The sequence below is a fragment of the Pithys albifrons genome, chromosome 10, assembly GCF_047495875.1.
Source record: "Pithys albifrons albifrons isolate INPA30051 chromosome 10, PitAlb_v1, whole genome shotgun sequence".
Taxonomy (NCBI): Eukaryota; Metazoa; Chordata; class Aves; order Passeriformes; family Thamnophilidae; genus Pithys; species Pithys albifrons.
In genome coordinates this window covers 16,463,518-16,491,216 of record NC_092467.1, presented here as the reverse complement: position 1 = coordinate 16,491,216, position 27,699 = coordinate 16,463,518, and the positions used below count along the sequence as shown (strand labels likewise).

Genomic DNA, 27,699 nt, shown 5'->3' with positions numbered 1-27,699 from the left:
GATGATGGTTGTAATGCAGATACATCCTTTCAGACTGCCTTTCAAGTAATTTAGTTGGATGTCATTAGTCAAATTGGTCACTGAATAAGGAACTTGAAAATTTTGCTCATGCAGGTCCAGTCTTAAGTTTGCTCATGCAGGTCCAGTCTTAAGTTTGCTCATGCAGGTCCAGTCTTAAGTTTTCTGACCCATAACTTTTATTTAGGTTATTGAAGTCAGAGTATAAAGTGGACTTGTGTGTTTATTATAAACTGTGGATCTTTGTAATGGGTTATTTTGTACTTTGTAGCATAGTTACAGGCTCCTTGCTGATACTTCAAGGAAATAAGTTATAAGTAGAAAAGTTGAAAGTTTTTTAAATCTAGTTGCTGTGATAAGAATGTGCTTATTTAAAGGTACTTAGTGGATTTAAGATACTTAAATGGAAGCTTCGATACTCAAAATTCAGAATTAATTTATGAAACCGAATGGGAATAGCAGATGTTGATGCAGTAGTTTTGTGCCTTTTGCAGAGCAAAAAGAAATTTGAGAGAGAATGCAGAGAGGCAGAGAAGGCACAGCAAAGCTATGAACGACTGGACAATGACACTAATGCAACAAAGGCTGATGTTGAGAAGGTAAGGGCAGTGGCCTGCCTTTACTATAAATAATATTTTATTTGTATGTTTATCATCACTACTGGAACAATGTTCAGTGATTGTATAGAACTGTGTATAAATATGCTTGCTTATTATGTGCAAAGTCAAAGGTACAGTGGATGCTTCCTTAGTCTCAAGACAATGCTGCTTAGGGTTGTCAGAATGGTTTGGCTTGGAAGGGATCTTGAAGACCCCCATCCAGCCTGGCCTTGAACAGTGCCAGGGGCATCCACAGCTGCTCTGGGCAACCTGTTCCAGTGCCTCACCACACCCATAGCGAAAAATGTTTCCTAATGTCTAATGTAAACCTGCCCTCTAGGAGTTTGAAGCCATTCCCCCTTGGCCTGTCACCATGTGCCCTTGTAAAAAGGCTCTCTCCAGCTCTCTTAGCCCCTTTAGGTACTGGAAGGTGTCCCCAAAAGCTGCCTCTTCTCCGGGCTGAACCATCCCAGCTCTCTCAGCCTGTCTGTCCAGCCGCCTTCTCTTTTTTATGTGACCCTCTCTGGACTCCTCAACAGGTCCATGTTCTTTCTGTGCTGGGGACACTCCGGGTGGGGTCTCACCAGAGCGGAGTAGAGGGCAGAGTTGCCTCCCTCGACCTGCTGGTCACGCTGCTTTTGATGCAGCCCAGGACACAGTTGGTTTTCTGGGCTGTGAATGCTCATTGCAGGAAGCTCCAGGTCCTTTTCCTCAGGACTGCTCTCAGTCCTTTCTCTGCCCAACCCATGTTAGTGCTTGGGGTTGCCCCAGCCCGGGTGTAGAACATTGCACTTGGGCTTGTTGGCCTTGATGATGGTCCCTCTGGATGGCTGTGATGGCTGTCCTCCTTAAACAGGCAGCTTTCTGATGTTTGGTGTCTTGTGGTTTATATGTTCAATTACTTCTGTGCTGTTCAGAATGTGCATTTAAGCAGGGTAGCTGAGGGACTAAAGTGATCTTTGCTTTCTCTGAGTATAACAAGTGAGGTGTGTGGGTGTCCATATATTGAAGTCTTTATTCCAGTTATAAGGATGTTGCTTTTGACGACTCGTGACTGGTGTTTTTGCATAGTTGGTAAAATAAAATAATGCTGTGTGTCATTGAAAAGCACAAGACATGTTTAACTTGGAAACACTTTCTATTAGGCCAAGCAACAGTTAAACCTTCGCACACATATGGCTGATGAAAACAAAAATGAATATGCTGCACAACTACAGAATTTTAACGGGGAACAGCACAAACACTACTACGTTGTCATTCCTCAGATTTACAAGGTAAAATAATTAACAGATAAGTATGTCTGATCTTTTTCTGAAGAAGGAGTACATTTAAAAATTTTTAAATTTATTTTTAGTGGGTAACTTTATCAAGACATTAGCATAATCTTGATACAACCAGTGTTTTATCATGAGACTTACCATATTTATGCTTAGGTTTTATGGACTCTGTGTTTAAATATTGCTGAAGAGGTCTGACAAAATAAACATTTGAGACGTGGGTGACAGCAAGCATCCCCCTATAAGGTCATTGCTTCATCAGTGTTATCAGCAACCCCAGAATAATAAAACCAGTTAAAGATCAATAAATTGCATCTACAATGGGGATTTCCTGAGGTTGCTTTATGTAACTATTAAGATATCTTTAAACCTTCTTTCAAAACCAGAGGACTGCAAAACTGCTTAAAGTACTTGGGGTGCATCAGGTGAGGAGAGTTCAGGGGTGTGTTGGCAGGTACCTTCAGCCTTTTGGGAGAACAGATGTGGGAACTGATTCTGAGGCTGAGAGTGAGGAAATGGAAGGTGAAGTACTGGCTTTGTTTGAAGGTGTATTGACTTAAGCACAAGGCAGTTTGTAGGTTTTTTAAAAATATATACTAGAAGGTCTGGGATTCACAGGAGAAAATTGCCTTGGCTTATTAAAGAGTTTTCTAATATTTTAACTGATAAGCAGCACCACAGTAGATCTGACATCACACTGGTGGACGAATTGCAGTCAGCTCCCAGGAGAAACAGTTCCATCATCTTTGTATCTTGGATCAGAGTTTTGCTTTACTGCCTTTATTTCTCTAGGGTTAAAATCCATTATTATTGTAAGATATTACTTACATTTTTTGAACTCTACAGTAAGAGCAAAAAGGTCTAGTCCTCCTTTCTCTTGGGACTGCACTTTATTATTTCCTTGCAGGTATTTGGTAACATTCTGTGGGAAAACCAGGGGAAGGGGTTTAGCAGGAATAGGTTGGGTTTTTTATTTTAGAAAGATGAAGTTGAATACTGTTTGGGACAGCTACCTTACTGCAGAAACAGGAAAGATGCAACTTCTTACCCAGTTATTGTCAACCTATTGTGTATGTGCTATTAGGTTTTGTTTTCTTTGATTTCCACCTTGCATTAGGTGAAGGGTCCAGGGTTATTACCTTAATAGTATTTCTATTTAATTTGTTCTTTTTTTGTTCTATTCCAGTGAAGTTTTATTATGAATCTTATGTAATGGTATTCTTTTCTTTATTTTCTTGCACACTTTTAAAGGAAATGGTTTGTATTTCAAATCAGAGATCATGTCTAAATTGCAGATAATTTTAATTTTTCCTATTTTTCCTGTTTTTAAAATAAATGGTATTTATTGAAAAGTATAAAACTAAAAGCAAGATGGATATACTTATCACCAGAGAGAAATTGCTTGGAACTAGAAGGAGAGAGTGAGGACATGTAGAAATCAGTAAAATTTCTTCCCTGTGGTTTTCACTTCTGCATGAAGCATATACTTTAAGCTAAGTAGTTTCCTATAGACACTGTACATGTGCTTATAAAAGAAGGAGGAAAAGATAGTCCAGTCCTTTACATAATTTTTAATAATCAAAGAGTATAAATTCTTTGTAGCTACTGTTTTGGGCATCTTAAGTCTATGTCTGAAGGGACTTTTACTTGCTTAACAAAACAGAACTTAAAAATATTAGGAAAGCACAGAAATTCTGTACCAAGCTGTGGTGACCACAATAACTGCATATAACAGGATCAAGGGATGAAAATCTGCAAATGAAAGCTTTCCTTAATCTTTCTCTGTACTTGCAGCAACTTCAAGAAATGGATGAAAGAAGGACTATCAAACTTAGTGAATGTTACAAAGGCTTTGCTGATTCTGAGCGCAAAGTGATTCCAATTATCTCCAAATGTTTAGAAGGGATGATCCTTGCAGCAAAGTCAGTTGATGAACACAGAGTAAGTAGAACTGGGTGACTTTTTAAAAGTGCTAACTGATATGAAGCTGTGGAGAGGGGAAAGGGTGACTTAACCCTGCACATTCATCTTTTGTTGTCAAATATCTCTCTGCTTGAAACGTGTTGTGCCTTCAGTTTTAGCCAGAAGGATTACTTATGCTTTCGGTGCCTGTTTTATTGATTTTGTGTGCTCTGAAGATCTCTGACACTTTCCCACTGTTTGATTCTGGACACATTGTTTTGGTTATCCATAAATATCCTAGAATGCCAGCGTGGTTGGTGTGTTCTCCTTTGGGGCATTAAATCAAGGGTGCTCAGTTAACAAAGTCTCGTTCCGTGTCCTGTTTGAGTGCAGCTGTTGGCACTTCTTTCTTACTTGTTTTAAAAAGGGTTCTTCCCAGTTATACCTCACTACATCTTGTTTCTTAGTGTTGTCTTCATTTCAGTGCCCATGTTGAAAGATCAGAAGGTGTAGTTTACCCCTTGAGCACGTGCTGTGTTAGGTCTGTGATAACCCCTGGGCAGTGTTTGCTGGGCTCTGGACAGCAGCATGTGCCGAGATCCAGGAGCGCGCGGGACCATCACAGTCTCTGTCCCAACACGTGCCTTGGAGCAGCTCTTACCCTCCCAGCTGTGCATTTCTGCAGCTGAAGGAAAGTCTGTCTCTGTGTTTTTTCTGTCTGGTTCTTGGTGGGTTTGCAATGAACTCCTTAATGCCCTGTGTTTAGGACTCTCAACTAGTGATAGACTGCTTCAAATCCGGTTTTGAACCTCCTGGAGATTTTCCATTTGAAGACTACAGCCAGAATATTTACAGAACTATCTCTGATGGAACCATCAGTACACCAAAGCAGGAAGGAATGAGAATTGACTCAAAAACTACAGTCGGCAAAGCTAAAGGAAAGCTGTGGCTATTTGGGAAGAAACCAAAGGTAACAGTTACGAAATTACTATTTGGAAAATTAAAATGTGAACATCTAGAGTGCATGAAAGCAGCAATTTATTTATTTTAAAATAACCTTCCCCTTGCCTGCCACTGTCTTTTAAAATATGTGTAAGGAGATCTGAAACTTTGAGCAGGGTTGGCTGAGTTACCGTGTTAAAAATCAATTTCTCACTGGGGGAATTTTTTCAGATTTCCTGCTAGTGATTTGTGTCTGGGAATATTTTTAATAGTTATTTGATACAAATAGCTTCCCATTACTGTAATGTTTCTAAGATTCTGCAATTGTAAGATGCTGCAGTTGCCTGGAAAAGGTGTTAATTGTGAATATAAAAATAAGGGGGAGCATGCTGTGGAATTGGGCAGACTTCAGATACCTCTTTTATAATACCAAAAGCTGTAATACCTGTCTAAATGTTACATTTATATAGAGAAGTTATACAGGTTTTTATTATACCTGCTGCTTTTGCAAACTTCTGAGGTTTGTCTGAAAACATTAAAGTTTATAATACTACATTGATAAAACACACTGGAAGCTCCATACTGGTAAATGTCCTAGAAAATATTACCATGAAATTGGTTAAAATATTTCTATGCTCAAGAAGAAATTGAAAGCATAGAAATGACTCCTTTGTTGTCTTATGATATGAGTTACAATTAACACTTTCTGTGCAAGGTGCCTTCATGGATCAACAAAAAATATTGTCAGTGCATGCATTAGTTATATAAAAATGAATAATGGAGCATATACATATTTAAATTTTATGCTATGTATTTATTTAGTAGTGGAAGATATCCGTGAGCCATTTTAATGATTCCCACAAATTTCTATGAGTTTATTTTAATAGTCTAAGCCAGTTTCTGTCATTTATTACAGGAAACTATTCTCAGAGCTTGTTAGTGGTAGGAGTTATTTTTCACTTGATAGTATTCCGAGAAAGCAGATCTTTCCAGAAGGGAGGGATAGAGCTGATTCGTTCTTCCATCCTCAGTATATCATGGAACTGCAGCTGTGTGTTAAAGTGAAAACTGATTGTTTGCCTTTCATGCAGTATAGTTCATGATAATAGTTGAAATGCACTAATATATGAGCATATTTATTGCATTTGTCTGCAGAGGTGGGTGAGATTCAGCCTGTTCTAAAATTAGATCAGAATTGCCAGTTTGCCCACAGGACATCTTTCTGAGAGTTCGTAAGTCTGTGCTGGTTTTCACTCTGGACCTTGGCATTCCCTGCAGATGTGAGAGGCCCCTCAGTGTGGTGGCAGCTGCAGGAAGCTGCCAGGACCTGCCCTGCTCTCCCTTCTCCCCTGTGGGTTTCCTCCTTGTGTGCGTTCAGAGGCAGCTGTGCTGTTTGTGTGGGGCCACAGGTGCACATACGTGTGTTCGTGTGTGTGTGGCACACGTGTCTCTGCCTTAAGGACCTGCACAAAAGAAAAGATTTTGTTTCTTTTTTTTTCACCTGTTTTTTGGGAGGATGAAGAAGTGCTCTATAAAACAGCAGCTGGAAGGAAAATACATATCAGAAGATTCATATTTAATTCCAAATACCATATTCTTAGCTAATATAAAAACAGGTGATCTATTACAGCAGAAGGTATTTGTGGTAGTCCTTGGACTTTTATTTAGCTGAAACTGTGGCTTCCAGATTACGCATTTACCTATTTTTGATGTTGTCAAAGACATAAAAGTCTTTTTGAAAGGGAATGACTTGTGCAGCAGTGGAAATGGTACAGAAAAATTGAACTGGCATTGTGTCAGTCCAGCTTGACTACAGAGATTGAGAATACTTTTTGTTTTAGTCATTCTCCATAGATACACCTAATATTTTCATTTGGGCTAATCTGGTAGGTCGAGGAAGCAGGAGCTGGAATGCACAAGCTTCCAGAATGACTGTAACTAAATTGGCAATAGCAGAACTTTTGTTTCAAGAAAGGAGACGGAGAACTTCGGGATCTTGTGGCAGTATTGAGTCTAAAGCTTTTCTGAATATTCTTCATTCTCTGCAGCAACCTGTAACTCTGAGGACTAATTCACGGCAGAAACTTTTAAACCCAGTACAGTTAGAGTATTAATGTGTCTGGAATGTTACAAGCTGTTTCTGTGTTGGAGGGAAATTTTACTTTTGTAAGACAGAATTTTCATTTTAAAATCACTTTGAACATTTGGCTTATTTGTTGCTTTCTTTATTTCCACATTAGCCACAATCCCCACCCCTAACCCCTACTAGTTTATACACATCCAGTACTCCTAATGGGTCCCAGTATCCCATATTCTCCATTGAACCAGTGCATTATTGCATGAGTGACATAAAAACAGGGAAGCCCAGAATTCCTTCTTTCAGAAGCCTCAAAAGAGGGGTAAGTTCAATAACAAGTTGAAATGCATGATGGGCTATGAACAGTGTGTCTGTGATGTGGCTTTTCGAGTGCTCTGCACCCTCATTATAAGGCTTACTTGGTTTAAAGTAACTCTTCAGCTGTCAGGTCGCTGTTAGGATACTTTGTTTCATACTATACAGAAGTTTCCAACAGATTAAAAAAAATTCAAAGTGGAAATACTCTTCATCACATTTGAAATACTCATGCCTGAAAGAAAGGTGTTATAAAGAGGGTGCTCAGCATGTGTTTGATACCTTTCTTCATGGTTGTTCACATTCACAAATGTTTTCCTACCATCATGTAACATATTTTTGCAGTAATTTATCATTGGATATATAGTCAACACAAAAATCATCTGGCAGATCAGGTGTCTTATTTGCTGACTTGGAATTGAAATAGTAGTAGTGGATTATGAGATACTGAACTAAGAAGGGAAAATTTTAATTTCTTTTGTACATCAAATGCTATAGCCCGTGGTGCTTGCACATTTTGGAATGCTAATTTTTAAAGCATTACAATTTGAATGCATTTTCTTATTAATTAATTGTTCTTGTCTGTCCTAGGTTCTTTTGGGTACAAATATTGAAAAAATTACTACCAAATGCCACCTACTGAGACTTACCAATTAATTTACTTATTTATAGTGGCATATTCTGCAAATAGAATTTATTTGGAAGTCAGTGGAAGGGAACTAAGTGGTTTCCTAGCAACATTTGTAGTACTAGTGATAAATGTACTGGCATTTTCCTGTTATGTCAGAAGAGCATAGGCTGCCCTTTTATGTATATTTAATGATATTTATTGATCCAAATAATGAGATAATTGGCTGCATTTGATGATACGTAGTAAATAATTTTTTGCTATTTCAAACCCATATTGACTTGCTGCCTCATGTGCAGAATGGTTGACACTGTTGACATAATGTGGAGATCAAGGTAGAACAATGTTACATTGCAGCAAAGTTATAATTTAGAGACTCCCTTGTTGTAATTCTGAACTAGAGTGAGTTACTGTTAAAACTTCACTAATTTCAAACCCATGGATCTCTTGGAAATGCCCTTTCTACTGCCACCATTTTATAGAAAATTCTGTGGTCCTCTATGAATACATGGAGGACAGTTTCTCCTTTCCCCTTCTGAGTCATTATATAATTTGGTCTGGTCATGAAGATAATGCTGCTTCTTTAGTACTGACTGGATTAGATAGCACAGGTCTTGATTACACCTTGATGTTGTTGATCACTAAATGTATTGACTCCTGGCTTACAAATCGTCACCTTGTAGTACCAGTAGTTCTAGAACCACTTCCTCAAGGAAAAGATCATCTCCTAATAGCTACAGAATGCTAATGGAAAATGAAACTGTATCTTTATTTGATTTTTTAAAATACTTTGTTCATGTTGTAAAATTCAATTAATTAAATATAGAATATTAGGATCACTGGTATTCTAAAGATCTAGATTAACTCAAATATACTACAAGATTTAACAATCTCTAAAATCTTCAAGATGAACATTTAATTTTTATATATTTTGAATTTCCTTGCAAGCATCTTTAGAGACATCACATTATCACATATTTTTTATGTCTTTTCAGCATTAATTTATACTGGAATGCTAACAGACTTTTTTATGTCATTGATCAGTCTTATCTTTATAATGTATCTCAATTAAATGCTTAATAGTTGCTTGTACATGATGCTGCTTTTCACATTTCTGTCCCTGAAAAATGATGTCTGAGTGGTATGGACATGGAGAACTACCAAACTATAGAATCACAGAATGGTTTGGTTTGGAGGGGACTGTAAAAATCACCTGGTCCCAACCCCCTGCCCCAGACAGGGACACCTTGCACTGGGTCAGGTTGCTCAGAGCCCCTTCCAGCCCTGCCCTGGATATTGCCAGGGATGGGCATCCGCAGTGTCCATGGTCAGCCTGTGCCAGTGTCTCACCACCCTCTGAATAAAGAATTTCCTTCTAACATCTAATCTAAATCTGACTTCTTTTAGTTTAAAACCATTCCCTTTGTCCCATCACTGTCTGCTTGTGGTAGTTACTTTGCTGCTGCCGAGCTCTGTCCATGGGCTGGCACCCACCATGCTGCAGGCAGGCTGGTTACTGTGTTCAACGAGCCCTGGGCAAGGTTTCTCTCAGGGCACTGGAGATCACCAAACCAGTCACCCTTCACTCTGTGCTTTGTCCAGTAGATTCCCTATCATGATGAAGAGCAAAAGCAGCAAACAGTAGCTGCAGAGCAGGTTATTGACAAAAGGTGTCAGTCGGTGTAACTTCTGCATTAGCACTGCTGTTCTGTGCTGCTGCTGCTCCTGTGCAATCCTGTCTGCTCCAGACAGTGCTCCTGAGAGCCTGAGCTCAGTGCCTCTTTGGGCCATAAACAGATGCACCAGGAGTAGTGATATGTAAACCTTAATAATGTTTCCTTGGAAGGCTCTTTCTAAAGGGAACAGAAGTTTATTTATCCCATTTTGCATCCTTGGACTGTGTTGAGTTTTCTACCAAAGTATCATTTGTGAAGGTGTTTTACTTCCCTCATTGCTAGAAATTCTGATTTTGGGTGTGTGCCCCAGTCAACACCCCTAATGATTGCTGAGGGTCATGAGAGAGGTTGAGATACCTGTCTTCTGAGTTGCTTGGTGTTTCTCTGGAAAGGGTTATCCACAGTCACTGACAGCACAGTAGATGTTCAAAATGCTGCAAGATTCAATTCCTGGCACCCATGTTTTATTTGCTTCTTCTAAGGATAAAGTCTTAAGTGTCTTTATTTTTATCTGGACTAAAACATTTTTGATAACAATGGCCCAAATACTGTTTACAGAAAGTAAAATCACTTACTTCTAAACTTGAAACTATCTTCATTTATTCCAGATCTTCTGTGATAGTAAAGTAAATCCATTGTAAAAATTACCTTTGTAAAAGTGGTGGTAGTGGATTTTGAGCTGTGATTAGCAAATTATTTGTTTATGGCTGATCAGTCCATCCTCATCAAATTCTGCTATTTTGTGCAGTGTTGGCTCTGTGTGTGTTTCTTTTCCTACAATCGAAGGTCTTTAGCCTATTATTCAAAAGACTAAAATTCAAAAGTAGTTTAATGAAGGTGTGTATAAGAATTTCATAAGTTAATGTACCCATTATTACTAGTAATTTTTTAATCAGCAATTCTTAAAGCAATTCTTTTTTGTGCTTATAATAAAATGTATTTTTATAAATGAAAATGTCAATCCGTAAGTAATACTTTAAAGATAAATTTTGAGGCATTAATCATTTTGGTAACTGGTTGTTTCCTGTAAATAATTTCCCGTTTCTTTCTGTTTTCAATGACCTGTGCAGTGGTCGGTGAAGATGGTAAGCGTGTGCTGATCTGTCTGCTGTACTTCTGCTAAGATAGCATGAAATAACCTTTTGACAGTGTGTCCATATCATAACTGCTTTAAGCCAGGTGCTGAAATACATCTGCAGATTTTCCACTCATATGCACAGTCTTCTTAATCATCCATGCTTAATGTAAGGCAGTGAGAGCTGTGATCTGGCTGCAGCCAAACCTGCCGTTTGGGGGGGTTGGAGCTGACCAGCAGCCACCAGTTGGGCATGATGGAAATGCTTGGGCATCTCTCTTTGCCAGGAAAATTGTTCAAGCAGCGTAGAATACTGTATGAAAAGATTACAAAATTTGTGTAAAGAAAAAATACTGAATACTGCACTGCTTTGAATTTTGAAACAGAGGTTGCAGGGGAGATGGTCCTTTACACTTAGAAATACAGAAGGCTGTTACGTTAAATGAAAACCACAACTTAATCAATATTGTTGTTTTGCAGAGTAAATCAGTAAAAAATTCACAAAAAGACCTCTGTTCTTCCAGTTCTTCTTTTAGGATACCCTGATTTTAACTGACCTGTAAGGAAGAATGAGACAGAGGATGTGATTATATTTTTGTTTCTTTGTAGTGTGTAAAAACACCTGAAAGGATTTCAGGGGTTTTTTTGTCCCCCAGAAAGGAACACTTCGTTTTTCAGGCACCTGAGCCTAAGGCTGCTTGTGTAAAAATCTCAACAGTCAAGTTTCTGTAAAGTTTCTTCTTGACAAAAGAAACGGTGGCCAGTTTGGTTTGCCACCATGGAGGGTTACTGTAATGGCAAGTAGGTTTCTTGTGCTAAAACCAACTTCCTTAGGCAACTGGGAACACAAAAAATGTAACTTAACTTTCCGTGACTATGACATGCACCATATTTCCTTCTTAACGCTGTCTGTCACCCCGAGGAGAAGGGTTTTCTCAACAAACTCATAAGATATTTAACTCTTCCCATGCATTTCATACCCTGGTCCTTCCATCCTGCTTATAATCTTGGCACAAGTTTGCAGGTTTGGATTTCTAACAGTAGGTGGTCTTTAATTTTATTGGTTTGGGGTTTTTGTAAGGTTTGGGAAGTAAGAGGGTTTTTTTCCCCTGCTGAAGGTTTTGGGTTTTTTTAATAGTAAAATGATGACTTGGAATATTTAAGCTAGTTTGGATTCAGATGCACAAACTTAAGTAAAAATTTTGAAATTATAAATGCTTTTTCTGTGCTCTGTGAACTAGTTTTACTCAAGGCAAAATCCATCAGAACATTGTAAGTTTTAGTATGTTTTCTAGGATTGCTGAACTTCTGGAAGAGAACTATAATAGTACTTTGAAATGAAGATCCAAAATACAGTATTTTTCTTGTGATACCATCCAATTCACCATAGACACACTCCAGAAAAAGGAACAATTATCTATACATACTATTATTATATACACTTGTCTGTAATAATGAATTCTGTCCTTTCTAAATCTGCTTTAAGTGCAGTGGATGTAACAGGAGGTTCATGACTCAGCTTTTCAGAAAAATAATTAACTGTACAAATTTTGCATTACCTCTGTGAGCCAACTGTTGCAGAAGGCAGAGAGAACCTTGAATGAATGACTACAATGGCAGCAAGAACATGCATTTATTCTGTTGCGGTTTTTTGTAGAGCTGTTTGTCGATTAGAGTTTTTAAGAAGGTCCATCCTGCTTCCAGTGAACACTGTCCATGTGTGGATATGTCAGTTCATGCTCAGATCTGTGCATGCAATTTGTTTCATAGTATTTCTGCTTGCAGGGCCCTGCACTGGAGGACTTCAGCCACCTCCCTCCAGAACAAAGACGCAAGAAACTGCAGCAGAGAATCGATGAACTTAACAGAGAGCTACAGAAGGAAACAGACCAAAAGTGAGTGCGTTTTTCTGGAGCTCTGTCATGGTTCTCTCCCTGTCTGTTTCTTCTGAAGTCCTCTACATAGCTAAGCCAACAGTGCTCAGAAGCTCGGAGACAATACACTAGGCCAGGCCATTGTAAAGCATTTTTAAGGTCATAGTTTGTTGTGTGCAGGTTCTGTTAGCATTGCTTCCTTCTGCTTTATTTTATTACTCATTTTGATCCTAATATTGCATAGGAAACATTAAAGTCATGCATTAAAAAATGCAGGTCTGTTAAGCAAGATACCTGCAACTTAGTGCCTTGAGAGAAGAATGTTCTTAATGTTTAGGAAATTGTGGATAACAAACAATATGGGAAACAGTACTGAGACTGGACAGAGAAGAGTCAAACTGGAGTGCTTGTGTGCCTGTGCACAACACTAGAAAGGAAGGCAACAGGCTAAAATGATAGAATGGGGAGAAGCATTTAGGCCAGGTGTGGGAACCAGCAGTTCCTCATCTCTGTGCTTAGTAGCTAATTGTGGGTCAGGATCTCATACACATTATTTCAGCTTTAATGTATCAGTACTGATGTATGTGATTTTTGTAATTATTGTCATGTTTTGTATGTTTTCAGAGATGCCCTTATCAAGATGAAGGATGTTTATGAGAAAAATCCCCAGATGGGTGATCCAAGCAGTTTGCAACCAAAATTAACTGAGACTATGAGCAACATGGACCGTCTTCGGATGGAAATACACAAGAATGAGGTTAGACTGTAAGGAGTTTCTTGGAAAATGTGAATGATTGGTACAATTGTACATTGCCCTACAGCTTTTAATATAGCACCTAGAAAAACTACTTGAGTTAAGAAGGTGCTCCTGGTAAAATTTTTTGTGGGCTACTATATTTTCAATTGTGTTTATCTAGCTAGAATAAGGATTTATGTCGTTAAAGATGTAAAGTGTTCAGAAGAATGTATTATTATTCACTTATTCTGAAATTCACACGTGATTAAAGATTTTTTCCTTAAGACTAGTATGGAGTATAGGCTAAGGGATAAGTTCATGCTTCACTTGAAGTAATTATGAGACTTGACATGTGGTACAGTCTCTCTGTGGCTGTGAACTGTATGCAGTTAATTGCATTTGTTAAATTTGCTGGTTTGGAATCAAGTTTTACACCAGTATTTGTCTTTTCTTCCTCAAGGCCTGGCTCTCTGAAGTTGAAGGTAAAGTGGCAGCCAGAAGCGACAGGCGGCACAGCAGCGACATCAACCACCTTGTAACACAGGGCCGAGAGAGGTCACTATTCTGTCTCTATTGCTTTTATTTCTTATGCTGGAATCAGTACATCTCTCTAGTAGTTAACAGCAGGTGATGGTTGTTACTTATCCTCTGAAAATCTTTGCCCTTCCAAAGGAAAATCTTACTGGTTCTGACTTCTAGAGGTCACTTTGTGCCACTCTGAGAACATACAAGTATGGTGTAGTTGAAACACCTGCTCCTCAAATGGCAGTGACTTTTAAATAACCTGTCTTACTCCATTGTGTAAGGCTCACTAGTTTTCCATGTTCTGGGGAGACAGGTATGTTGAATTTATGTTTGTTTCTGTACCAGAATTCAGTCTAAGCTTTTCCTAGATCAGTCTTTTCAGAAAATCACCTCTGGCAGTAATATAAAAGGTGCCAACAGCATTCCCAGAGTGCTGTCCATGAGCTGCCCCTTCTGTGCTGCTCTGTGCTCTGAGGTTTAGAGCCAGGAGCCCCTCAGAGCCCTCATGCTCCACTCCCTGCGTTGCAGCCCTGAGGGGAGTTACACGGACGATGCCAACCAGGAGGTTCGCAGCCCCCCCCAGCAACACGCGCACCCCAACGAGTTCGATGATGAGTTTGAAGATGACGATCCATTACCAGCTATAGGACATTGCAAGGCAATATATCCATTTGATGGTAAGGTTAACAACGTGCACTGTGATTCCTTGGCTGTAAGGCATGAGTTATTTGTTATAGAGAAGACAGGTAAAATCTTGTAAAGTAAATTAACTGTTTGAGCAGCCAGTTGCTTATAAGATCATTAAAAATACCTTTTAAATTACTTTAACTCATGAGCAGTATTTTTGTATTGAGATAAATATTAGCACAGCTATTGGCAAATATTCAGGTTTACAAATTGGACTATTTTTTTCCCTGTAAGTCTGTTTGGCAATATGTTCTTTTGCATAGATTTTTCATTCTTCCTCTTTATATATGATTTGAAAACTCTGCCCTGGGGAAAAGATGACTTGAAATCTGAACATTGAGACTTTTTTTCCTCTTGTTTTTCCCAGGTCATAATGAAGGCACTCTAGCAATGAAAGAAGGGGAAGTTTTGTACATTATAGAGGAGGACAAAGGAGATGGATGGACAAGAGCTCGAAGACATAATGGAGAGGAAGGCTATGTGCCAACATCATATATAGATGTAACGCTAGAGAAAAACAGCAAAGGTGCAGTAACCTATATCTAACAGTAAACTGGCAGCTTTCAGTTGTACATTCCCCAGGGAAAACAGTGGGAAAATAGTAAGTTACACAGGTTCATGGAAGGAATTACAGTATCAGAAGTCAGCAATGATCTGTTGTTTGCGTTGGGAATTCGCTGTAGTTCCTTTCAGAAATGACCACATTAAATTATGCATCTTACACTGGGTCTGTAATTTTGACCGTCTTCTGCTTTGTTGAACTGATCCAGAGTTCCTGCTTTACAAAGCATTAAATCCAATATAGCTCTTAAACTGAAAAAGACCGGAATTTGTGCTTGTTCTATAGAATATCTTGCTTTTATAGAGAACTGAGAAAATACTTAAGTTTTAAAGATCTCTAAGATTTACTCTTCCCAATTTAAAGACTTAAATTATATGCTTAAAACAGAGGGCTTTTTCCTCTAATAACTAACTGAACTCAGTTACTGAAAATTATTAATTTCCTTCCTTAGCAAATACTTGGCAGCTTTCACTTCTTAAACAGGAAAATGTTTTCTGATTCTCAAAGTTCAAGAAAAATGCTCAGGAAAAAACATTATGATTAAGAAGGACAGAAAGTTCGCTGACCTGCCTATCTCCTTCCTTTTCAGTACTTGTAATGTAGAATGTTCTGTATTGGACACTACGTCATTGTTTTAACACTAGACACCTTGAACAAAAAAAAGCAACCACATGTAATGCTTGATGTCTTACTGAAACCTCTCTCTGCTCCTGATAAGGGAATGATTTTATATTCTTAATCTGTGCCTGTAAGCAAAGCCTTTGAGTTGTATCATGTTTAGTGTGAAATCAAGGTCTTAAATGTACAGTAATTCTCCTCATTGTTAAATTACTGAGGATTGGAAACTGCATTGCACTACTTACTTACTAGGGGAAAAAAAGAAGCTTATCTGAAAACTGTAGCTCATATTTCTATTGAGAGTTTGTGGGATTAAGTACAAGGCTGATGTGTAGCCACTGAAATGGCCTGTAAGAACTGAGCACGCTTCTCTGTCTTCTAAAGGCCTTCAGTAACTTTGTTCTTTTCTTTTTCCTCTTGGACTGCAGGTTCCTGAAGCGGGTTTCTGAGAAAATGGGCGAGATCTTGAAGGAGGTTACATGCAGCTGCTGGGGGGGTGGGGGTGGGAGGGGAGGGAACTAGACTGGGAGGCCCAAGGGTAAAAGCTAGTTGCATGAATGCATGCAGACATACATTTAGTCACTAACATCTTAGCATCTCCATATATAGGTAAGGATGTATTACAAAATCTTCAATTTGTGCAGGAAAATAGAGTTCCATTACCAGACTAAAAAGGCTACTGCTCCTAAAATTGCTTTATTTTCATTGTCCTAGGTTGTCCCAGGTGCACAAACTGTTTTAGCTTGTGCTATGTTTTGATTTTCTCAATGATGCTCTTTTCCAACTCATTTTAATTGGCAGTCATTTAGAACTGTCAGTCAGTTGTCAGTCTGCCTGTGCCACCTCTGTGCTCGCCGTTAACCTCCTGCATGCCTAGGACAGTCAGGCATGTTCTGTGTAACACTCTGCCATCACTGCTTGTCTTATTTTGTAACAAATCATTTTCTTCAAGTGTCTTCAGCACTAGAGTTTCATCCCTGTATCCATGTGTGCTGCTATAACAATACCACTGCAACCATCATTACATTCCAGATTTTTGGCATAACTGATAAGAGACCATAATGTGTTTTGTTAATTTGGGGAACTAATACATCTCAGCTCTAGCCTACAATGCAATCAAGAGAAACTCCTAGAACTGTGGTCCATCTTCAGCCCTCGGGTAACCTGTTGTGAGCACTGAAAACCTGGAACACAACCAGAGGATTCACCACTGCGAGCTAATGACTGTTTTCAGAAGTCAACCACTCGCCATTCAAATGCTGCCTTAAACTAGAGTGCCTAAAATCTTGTTTGCCAACACTACCACTTACAGTATCCCACAAAGGGCTTTGTGTCTCAGCTCTTCTCACAGTGCTGCAGCTGCTGAGGTCGCCACGGTAGGTGTTTTCTAGAGCTCTGCTTTACTGGATACATGGTGCATCATGAATTTTATACATTGAAATGTGTATCTCTTCATTTGACTTCAATATTTTTTTAAAATATTTTTATGGAAACTGTCTTTTAGTTTTTCACTATGAATTTCCAAGTTTAATTACTGCAGTGCTAGTCCATTTCCAGGTGATGCTTCATTGTATGGACCAGTTGAAATTTGAGTGATACTTTGTAATGATCTATGTGCACTTTTACTTGTAAACAATTGAAATTTGGATATGTTTATACGTGTAAATATAGTTGTCTGCAGTGCCCCTGTTGCTTATGTTGTCTTGCCTCCCATTTGTGGTTCTATTAATAAATACATCATGTCTGATTGATTAAAGTGATAAGAATTAGACTAGAGATGTTGGGGGGAGGGATACTTGTATCAAAGAAAGCTTGTCAACCCAGCCACCTGCTGCTTGACAGCATATTACGAAATAATAATTAAAACATCCTGTTTTTCTGGGGTCTGAAGCAATATTTGGATGCAGCAGTGCTGGATTCTTTCATTTCAGTGTTATTAGAAACTGTACTACCAGTGAAACTGAATCTGAGTGACTTGTGTAGAGGTTGATTCCTTTTGTTATGTATACCACTATTACACAGCTTGACCTAGTGTACTATGGGGCCTATTAAACTCTAAAGTTTAGATTTTTGGAGCTTGTATACAGGGTTATTTATATAATAATGTCACATTACTCAATACTGACAAAACTACTTAGGTAGTTTTTTTGGGCTTGGGGTTTTGGGGGGTTTGTTGGGCTTGGGGTTGGTTTTTTGTTTTTCTTTTTTTAAATCTAGTGCTTTTTTTATTTTGAAGTTAGAAGAACTCGATGATCCTTGGGGGGGTCCCTTCCAACTCGAATATTCTGTGATTCTGTAATTCTGTGAAAAGGAGGAAATGTGATCTGTGTATTTTCTGCTAAAGGGCCTGTGGTCTGCCTGGCTAACAGCCTTGCAGGTCAGTAATAACACTTCCTGGTAAAGGACTAAATGTTCTTTTCATGCTACTGTTTGTTTTTCTAAAACCAGGATTTGCTTCCTTTGGAGGTGGGTTGCTTTCAAGATGGATAGTGCAACTTGTATGAGGGTTATTAAACATAGGAAAAACATTTGTACTTGCACAGCTAGTTATAAATCCCTTATTCTAAAATTCTGAATGTGAGTTGTCTTAAAGAATCTGACATTTTCCAGTAATTTTTTAATCCTTTTTTGTGCACATGTTGATTTCCTAAATGTTAAATGCTTTGTTTAAAAATAGTGTTCTCTGTTGAGAATATTTTCATGAAATAAAAGAATCTTTTCATGGTCTAAGTAATTAGCTTCCCTATTTGTCTTCTGTTTAGAGTGACAGGGAGACTTTCAGTGTGAGGTCTGTAAACTCTTGTTAGGGTGGTAGAAGCCTCTGCTGTGAGAGTGGGGAGGAGGAACAGATTTTGGTGTTGGTTTTGTTTTTAGTGTACTCAAATACTTTCAAATGCTCTTAGTAACATCTCACTCCAGAAATAGGCTTACTGACAACAAGCACATGCAGCTTTAACTGTAGTTCTTACTTAAATACTTGTACAACTTCTGAACATAATGCTTGTACCGATTCTGTATGTGACAAAGTGGAATTCTTTGCTAAAACACTCTTTATATAATAAACACTGTGCACACAGATTTCCTGTAAAAAGTACTAACGCCTTATACTTTGCCTTTATCCAAGGAAAAATCAGAAGTACTTACCAAGGTCAGTCACCTCAGTAAATGAAGCAAGTTTAATACATACATACACCCACATCTACTCATGTCTGAAAGCATTTTAATTATCTGGATTGTTTGTTCTTGCCATTTCATCATCCATTCCTGGCAGTGTAGCTGTTGTGCAGGCTCCAGCAAAAGCCAAAGTACTACAGATGCTGTCTTAAAAAAAAGCATGTTGTCCTAACACATACACAAACATTTTCTGCTTTCATAGGCACAGTGATACTTGAGCCATCTGTTGTGGCCACAGATAAAGGATCATTTTTACTACCTGCAGTATTTCTGTGATCTGTAAATATGCAAATTATCTTGCATAAAGATACACTTCAAATCACAATTCTATTTACAGTGTTTCATATTCATTAAAGGAATATTATACAACAGTTTTTCTGCCTTGTCAGATACTTGGTCTATCATTTTATTTACACTATTTTCTTCATCTTAATACTAAGATGCCAGTGCCCTTACTCCTTGGCATCATTAAAACATTGCAACTCGGGGGAAATAAAGGGATAGCCAGCTCTTTAAAGGGATTATTAAATGACTTGGTGACACAGTAAATAAATAAATTGTTTAGAAATCAGTAGTTTTAAAACAAGTGTGCATTGTGCAGTTAAAAAGTTCTAAACATCTTGTGAAATGCAAGAAATTTGTGCAGTATCAAATTGCCAGAAGAATGCTAAGGTTATTTCAAGTATATCACTTCAAGAGTGTTTACAGAGTCTTATATACTTAATTGTTCCACCAGCTTCACTAGAGGAGGTTCCAGTTTTCGGGAGAGTGCAGTTAAAATCTGGCTGAACTTCTCGTATCTTTCACTTTGATTAACTTGTGCTCCTTTGCTGCCCCAGAGCAATCTCATTTGAAATTCTGTCTTGAAGATTTCACTCAGCTCTTCATCTGGCTGGAAACCTGGGAAGTAAAAAGAATCCCATAATACCGCCATCAGGCAGATATTTTTTATTCTGTAGAAACTGCCTTTAAACTGTATTTTTCCCAAATAAGTTTTAGCCTGCTGGGTTCCTTTTGCATAACGATTTTAACAAGCTAGTAAAACAGTGCCAATCCTTTCCATCCCTGACATTCTAGTAGCACAGAGATGGCTCTAGGGACACTGGGACAGGCTACCCTTTCCTCATTTCTGATGGTCTAGAATTGTCATTATAATCTGACCTTAAATATCACCAGTGATGTATACACGCTGCCTGCAGAAATGGTTGTATTTCTCCCTTCATTTTTTTGTACTTGCAGTGGAAAGGTTAAGTCACACAACTACCAAGTTGCCCCTTTCTGGCTGTAAGCAGTCAGGATCTCTGTGTTGCATCTTGCACTGCTGTAAAGACTCTTACTGTTTATTTGCAATGATCAGAGTAGGAATTTAAATTGTACAGAAGACAGGAAGTTATCCTCAATCCTTGCTATACTTCTATTCTTTTGCTAGCAGGGTCAGCATATTAAGCCAGGAGAACTTTGTTTAGCAGAAATGCTTGTTGGGGAACTTTACTGATGAATATTTACTCTCTGCTTTTAAACAATATTGATGTCCTCAGACTGAGTTTCCTGCAGGACATTTGCTGCTATCTCAGCTCTCATCAGAGACACTTCCTCACACATATGTGGTGCCCTTGGGCACAGCCCCCCGTGCTGCTCCCTGTCCGTGCCGGCCCCCCCCCCCGCCCCCACTCGTACCGTGCAGCGCCCGCTCCGCTGCCCCCTGTGCCGCTCCCCGCCCGTGCCGCCGCCCCCGTACCATGCAGCGCCTGCTCCGCCGCCCGCCGGAACGTGTCCGCGCCCTGCGCCATGGCACGGGCTGTGCCCAGGTGCCTGAGCATCACTTCACCACTCTGGTCACTACTCTCCCACAGGTCCATGCTTTCAAAAACAACGGCTTGGCGCTCCATCAGGGTAATGAGAGGCATCAGCAGTGGAACTGTTACGTTGTTCCGTGGAGCACTGATGGTCTCTGGATAGAGAGTAACAAACATACCATCAGACATTATAAAACTTGCTAATTGAAGAAGGTACTGTAACTGTAGTATTCTTCTTTTAAGGTGGGAAGTACTGTTTGTCTTCCATCTTTCAAATTAACACCTTACCTCAGCTATACCTGCCCTACCTGTTTCCAGTGAACTGGTTGGGGGAGAAGACCAAGACAAATTAGTGTTGGAAAGCTGTACTTGCTACAGGAGAAAGCTCTGCTGAATTACTACACAGTGACACAGAGATTTTAAACATTTTCAGAATCTGAGTCATTCCAATAAATTCCATGAGGCTAAAAAGTTTTCACTGTCTACTCATTCTCTTGGAAAAATGTTTTGAGAAGTGTTTTTCTCTGCCTCGCACCCCTTTGAAAACCAGAGCTGCAGAGAATCGGGTGCAGGAGCATTTAATGTGACCAGAGTAACTGCCTAGCTGATTTTTTCTGTTTGAGGATTATTCATCTTCTGATCCAACAGGCAAAACAAAGCAACTAAAAAGTAAAATCTGCCAAAATTAACTCTCCTGTGAGTAAGGAGATTTTGTGCCGTCTATAAGGCAAGATGATGCTGTGTTTCAGTTTCTGTCCCCAAAGAGGAAGTTATGGGTGTGGGAAGAATGATACATTCTGCAGGGATCCAGGCACACAAATACATACTGATGTTTGGTTGGCAGACTGTTTGCTTCTGTTTCATTGTCATATCACATTATACAAGTTTACATAGTCATTTTAACATAGAATGCACAGCTATGGAAAAGCAGCTGCCTCAACCTCCCTGCACAGGAAATCAATAGGTGGGAGAGTTAAAAGGCTCAACAAACCAGTGTCACTCATACTCACTATTCCACTCATCTTGTCCTTCATGCAAAGCTTTGCAAGATGGTTTCAGCTGTTTTTCATACATAATGGCAGTCTGGGTATAGTGATGTCTTAGAGCAGTCCAGGTTTGTTCTAATCTCGTGACCTGTTCATGCAATACAGAGAATACACATTATTGACTCCACAGCAATCCACAGGGAAAGGACACTGCTACTCATAGAATAGCCATGAAAACTCTGTTCTGATGATGTCTTGAAGAAATTGCTTAAATTAAATGAAACAAACCATCAAACAATTTCACATTTTGGAACATAAAGAGAAACAGATTTTTACCTGTGGCATTTCTAGTGCTTTCATAATGGCAGAAAATGCATATAAATCCCCCAGTGAATCCTTCAGCTCCACAGCAACTTGGATGATCCTGTTCAATGTTGCTGCTCTATCTTCTACACCTCCTGTGCACCCCAAGATATCCACAGCTATTCCTATTGCCATAGTATTGTGCCTGTAAGTGGATCAATTTATATGACTAGTTACAAATTATTGTATTTCATGTGTTCAAAGATCAGTTCAAAGGTTTATTTCTACCTTGGTGTGCCCAGCAAACTTAGTCTTATCAACATCTTTGCATCAAAAGCAATAATGACATCATATTGAATATAACATGAATATATACGAATATTTTAATATATTCTCCTAAAATACTACTAACTGTACAAAATTTGCTCAAGCAATGAATGAATGAACAATTTTTGGAAAATTGCCCTAATTCTCTTTGTCTTCCACTCTCAAATCCTGTGCCATTCCCTCCTAGATTTCAGCAATCAAACTACTGAAATATGAAACAGAAACTGTAGATCAGGGTTAGAACACCTTAATCTTCCCCCTTAACCTGTGCAGAGGTTTTACAGAAAGCTTTGCTGATAATTTTTTACTTTATTAGATCCACTGGCCTCTTCCCCAGTTGCAGAAGGCTGCTACCATTCATCTCCTCCCCACACACTCAGATGCTCAGATAGATTATAGGTTCCCTCAAGTTTAGTTTACTTGAGCTTGTAAAGGAGAGCTGATGGCATCCAACTGCTCCAAGGCCCTGCTTTCAACACCATCCCCCTTTCCCTGTATTACAGACATGGAGAGTTGCCTTAGGACCTTAAAGAATTTTTCCTATGCAAAAAGAAGTCACAGTCATCTCACTAAATAATCTGTACATGTGAATTCAGGAGACCTGCAGGAGACTATTCTGCTACAGGCCATCTGCCCCCGAAATGAGTAACAGGAACATTTACCTTTCAATGAGGTCAAGGCGCAGCTGATGTCCATAAGGCAACGTAATCAGTTCTAGGCCAGAGTTCCCTCCCATATTCCTCCTCATCTCTTCAGAAACTTCTACTATCCTTGCCACCTGTCCAGTGCAAAAAACTGCATGAGTTCTGAAACTAACTTTCTTCAAAAAAAACCCCAGCCACACAGAAATCCTCCAAGTTAGTGCAGGCCATACAGAGCTAACTGCATAAAAGGCAACATTAGAATACTGGCATCAAAACTTAAAAGTTTAACTTGTGCACATTCAGTGCCTTGCACAAAAAGGCCAGTAATTTTTTTTCACATGATTCAGCCATAAGAAAACATAAAAGGTGTGACAAAAATGCTTTATCAAACTTCATCCTCTGCTTCCAGAAGGAGTTTATGAAGCAAGATCCAGGAAATGCTTTCTCAGTCTGATCCTTGTGAGACAGGCACTGCTCTTTGGCCTTAAAGATGTACACACTTTTTTCCTTTCTAAAAAGATGACTGCTCAGAATGTTTTCGGTTACATCACAGGGTCCTCATAAAGATAAAGGACTTGAGGAGGACCCTGAATGTTGAGTGCCTAATGAAGTCAGTGTGTGAAAGCTCTGACACCCTCACCAATTTGTCTTTGCTTTTTCAACTTATTCTATTAGCTACTGGTTATCTCAGTAACAATTATATATGCTAAGAAAAACCACATTAATATGATAATGTAAGATTATCTGCTGGTTTAAGGCCTGTATGTTGACACATTTACAAACCAATCTGCCTGTCATTTTCTGATACACTCATCAGCAGCTTTCTTGGTTATGGAAGATGGAAGCCACATGGACTGCACAACCATCACCAGTACAGAAGGTAGCACTGCAGAGAAACCTGTTTCACTTCTGGCCACACAGGAATGATAGAAAGCCCCTGGAGTCACACTGATTGCTTCTCCATCACAGACATACCAGTGGCAAATATTCACCTCATCACTTACCATATGGGTGATTCTTTATTAGAAATGCCATTATTTAAAAGGCAAACTGAATGACTGATGCCACACAGAAGACCTAAGAACTTCAGCCTTATCAGTGATCTCAGTACAAAGCATTCATTCTGCCCCAATTCACATGCCAATGTCTGTATCATGCAGTTCTTATCAGTGCAGTCTATGCAACAAGTTGCCAGTGAATGGCAGGCATTGGTTTGGCACTGAGAGACAGAGATCAAACAGACGTCTCTACCTGTCCCAGCTAGTTACTGTTTCTGCTCCAAAATCAAAAAATCTGTTTCTGTAAAACCTTCCAGGGACTCTGGAAGGCCAGCAGGCCAGCTGGCTCCTTAGCACTATTGCAAAGTGTAGTATTTAAAATAAGGAGTCTAATAATGAGCTAATTGAATACAATACATACACACACATAAACACTTACTACTTCTCTAAGGCATGCACATCCTACACCTTCAAGCAATGCACTCTTTAACAACATATTTAAGATTTTCTAGTTGTTGTTATTAGGTTGAAGGAGGGGAGAAGTGAATTTTGGAACTAAAACATTAGATAATGCTGTTACTACTCTGGAACTAAGAAGTCTTAATCTACGATTTCTGAAAAGAGCAAGGCGTTGTGCCGCTGAGTTTTTCTGAGTCACCTCGTCTGCATTAAGCCTCAGATAGCAGCAGCTACTGAGGAGAGGAGCTGTGTTTGCTGTTGGCAGGACCCAGGAGCTGGCAGACACTCACACCCCCCACCCCACTGCTGCTCCAGGGAACCGCCCCCCCTCACACCCACAGTGTCCCTCAGTGCAGCAGCACCAGCAGAGAGCTACACACATGTTTCTTCTGGAGCATCACCATTCCCACTTCCTTTCTTGTCTGCAATGGAGTTGCCCAGTAAGTAGCCACATGTTTTGCTTCTCAAACTGCTCTTAAAAAACCCAAACAACCAAAACCCAATAAAGCCTGGGGGTTGGATACCCACAATACCACTTGGTTCCTCTAGCAGCTCTATGGCAGGTACAGCACTCAGTCATCCCAGGGAAGTGGTGCAGATTCAACTGCAGTTATACTTCTTTTGTTAATTACACAAAGCCATCATCTCATTAGGTGATTCTCCTGTCTTCTGATCCAGAAGCTGAGCCCAAGCCTTATCAGCTGTCCAAAGTCTACACTGTGAAAAACAGTTTTGTGTTTTTACATCTTTCTAAGCGGTTCCACTAACAATACAGTTCTCTCATAGGAGAGAAGTGCATTAGTCCTGATAACTATTTTCCTACACCACCTGTCCAGCTGTAAGACAAGAAATCAGATACAGATTAGAAGAGCAGTTGGTTTAGAAGTTTAAATATATTTACTTCCACTGACCGTGGTATATTACAGCCAGCCATATGGCAGCCAGGTAAGTCTACCCTGCCCAGGCAACCTAACAAGCCACTTCCTGCCACGAGCAGTTCTTTCCACAGTGCTTTACAGCACAGAGAGCACTTCCTGCAATACAGGGACAAGGCTGAATCATGGAGATACAGCAACTGATAGGAGGTTTAAGGAACATTGAGAGTTTGAGTCCAAAGTCAAGGATGATGAGAGACCTTTGGTCCAAGGAGTTTGTGAACATTCTTGTTCTTCAAATGGAAAAAAACCACCCTAAAAATTCCTGCGAACAATACAAACATTACATTAGCTGCAAATCTACCCATTAATCTTTTCAAATCAGTACTTTGAAAAGTATAAACTTGCACAATACAAAATAAAATGCATGAACTTGTGTTTCATTTTTTTTTACCTTGCAGTCCATTAGAAGAATATGTTGTGCAATAATCTTTGGGTTATTGTTGGTGAAAAGCTCCTTAACTCTTCTTAACATGGATGTTTCCAATGGCTTGTTTTCAGGAGGAAGTAGTTTGGATTCAAAATCATTTGGTTTAAAACTAGACACCATCTCAAAAACAGGTGCAGAAAAGATGCTGTCTTCTTCAGCCATCTGAGTTGAAGCTTCTAAAGGATCTGCAGAGTTCACTGTAGGATCATCGTCAAGGATCAAATAGCTTGTTTCAGAGTTCCTGAATGAGTGTGGTCCCCTCTCCTTTTGGGTCAGATGTTCCACATAGCTGTTTTTCTGACATAAGTGTTGTTTTGTTGCTGCAGGAAGTCTGTCAGGGTTTAGTTCACAATAGTGTCCTTCTGAACTGTGGGAGGCCAAAGGGGAGTCTGGTGCCTTCATCAAGAGTTTGCTGGGTTTAGGTGGAGGCTTTGGACAGAGCTGACCATCTGATCCTCTGAGAGCTTCCCCTACCTGTGACTCTGAGGTGAGTTTCTGAACAACTGTGGGGCTTAGAGATGGTTCACTGCCTGTTCTAAACGCAGGTGAGCTTGGACAAGACTTTACATCTGCTTCAGGCAATCGAGAGGGATGTCTTGAACCTGCAGGGGAAAATGGCATTTTAGAAGGCCAAAATATATACAACTCCTGATTTCTGTTCCAGGCTTCATCTCTTAATGCTATTTCCTAAAGAAAATATTGTCAGATCATGTCAGTTATTCACTGGCAAAAATGAATATGAAATTATATTTTGAATGAGCTAGCCAGCAAATTCCATTCACTTGCTGATCCTCCCAAAATGCCAAGTACATGGAACAGCTGCACCACAGTGCTACTCTGTGGTAACGCTGACAATAATTCCAGTCTCTGCCACAACCATAGGCTATACTGTCAGAGCTGGATGGCCTCTATGGCTTGGAATAGGAAGTCTCTTTGTAACCTGATCTAGGCTATAAAAACAGCAACTTCCAGGCACACCACATAAAGGATGAGTCATTTCTGAGAATGACAAATCTGAGATGAAAGCAAAACTTCCCAAAGTCAAGCCTAAACCTGCAGTAAGGTATGGGAAGAATGAATTTCAGGGATGCTAATCTTTCTGTGAAAGTGATTTGAAGAGCTAGAGAAACACATCCACATACTTCTGTGTATTTATGCCTCATCTGTACCTGCTGCATATGCAAACCTCTGCATCCAGGACAGGACTGACCCCTCTATCAGACATTCCCAATCTGCAATTCTCAGTGCATTTGCTGGTACCTATAGCAAAGCAGCCAGTTGCATCATGTGGGTTTTACTACTTGATTCCAGACAGAAACTGCATGTCACAGACTGTCTCTGTTCATGAACACTATGATACCAGAACCTGCTTGAAGGATCCCGTGACAAAATGTTGGGGATCTTATAGGCTATTATAGTACCAAAAGAAAAGTTTTTGCAGCCATGGCTTGGAATAACCAATTCAGCTACAAATGGACAGAAACTTGCTTCATAAATGTCTGTCTGTCCCACTATTAAACCCTTTCTATCAGAATACAATCTCACTATATAAACACTAAATATTCTTTTTGTCATGAGAAGTCTTTCCATAATAGGCACTATGAATTTTAACAGGACTGTATTCAAAATGACTACCAGCCTTGGAAGTCAAACACTAGTTTGTCCACATGGGAACAGATGCATTATTGCAAGCTTCCATACACAGTGTATCAGTATGGAAATAATTGCTTAAACCTCTGAAGAATATGAGAAAGAAAAAGCCACAATTAACAACTAGTCAATTGTTAGCACACCTTGTATTCCTGGAGTAAGATGATAGTGGCTGTAGAACCAGACAGCAGCAAAAGCAATGAAAAGCAAAAGGGATGGAGGTAGAGAGAGTGAGGGGAACAGAAGGGCAGAGCTGAGCACAAAAGCCATGGCAGTGCAGTTCTCCAAGTGAGGAACATCACCACAGCCACATACTTTACCCTGAGAAAAAATGGTTACCAGAGTTTCCATGGAACACCACTGCTACTTAATAGACTTCTGTCAGAAAGGCATGGCTGAGGCAAGTCAGTTCTTGTAAAGCACAAGTGGGGAAAGCTAATACCATTTAAAAAGATATTTATGCCAACTTAAGCTGTCATTTTTATG

At 39.4% G+C, this 27,699-nt stretch overlaps 2 protein-coding genes across 12 annotated transcripts in view; one reads left to right on the top strand and one right to left on the bottom strand.

Moving 5' to 3' along the window:
• Nucleotides 1-18,605, top strand: part of FNBP1L (formin binding protein 1 like) — a 53,283-nt gene extending 34,678 nt beyond the window's left edge. Inside the window, exons 6-17 of one of the 3 annotated variants that reach the window (XM_071564887.1) lie at nt 513-617; nt 1,763-1,891; nt 3,689-3,835; nt 4,563-4,766; nt 6,979-7,137; nt 10,505-10,519; nt 12,295-12,404; nt 13,008-13,140; nt 13,580-13,674; nt 14,173-14,321; nt 14,699-14,857; nt 15,940-18,605. In XM_071564887.1, coding sequence (XP_071420988.1) covers nt 513-617; nt 1,763-1,891; nt 3,689-3,835; nt 4,563-4,766; nt 6,979-7,137; nt 10,505-10,519; nt 12,295-12,404; nt 13,008-13,140; nt 13,580-13,674; nt 14,173-14,321; nt 14,699-14,857; nt 15,940-15,947 — 1,413 coding nt within the window. In that variant the 3' untranslated portion in view covers nt 15,948-18,605. Of the gene's footprint in view, nt 1-512; nt 618-1,762; nt 1,892-3,688; nt 3,836-4,562; nt 4,767-6,978; nt 7,138-10,504; nt 10,520-12,294; nt 12,405-13,007; nt 13,141-13,579; nt 13,675-14,172; nt 14,322-14,698 lie in introns of all 3 variants that reach the window. The other 2 variants (XM_071564886.1, XM_071564889.1) reach the window with 2 other exon arrangements.
• Nucleotides 18,606-18,664: 59 nt separating this feature from the next.
• Nucleotides 18,665-27,699, bottom strand: part of BCAR3 (BCAR3 adaptor protein, NSP family member) — a 75,872-nt gene continuing 66,837 nt past the window's right edge. For all 9 annotated transcript variants that reach the window (XM_071564877.1, XM_071564879.1, XM_071564878.1 and 6 more), the window contains 6 exons: nt 25,528-26,165; nt 22,760-22,875; nt 21,804-21,975; nt 21,492-21,615; nt 20,424-20,636; nt 18,665-19,585 (listed from right to left, as the gene is read on the bottom strand). In XM_071564877.1, coding sequence (XP_071420978.1) covers nt 19,398-19,585; nt 20,424-20,636; nt 21,492-21,615; nt 21,804-21,975; nt 22,760-22,875; nt 25,528-26,165 — 1,451 coding nt within the window. In that variant the 3' untranslated portion in view covers nt 18,665-19,397. The remainder of the gene's footprint in view (nt 19,586-20,423; nt 20,637-21,491; nt 21,616-21,803; nt 21,976-22,759; nt 22,876-25,527; nt 26,166-27,699) is intronic.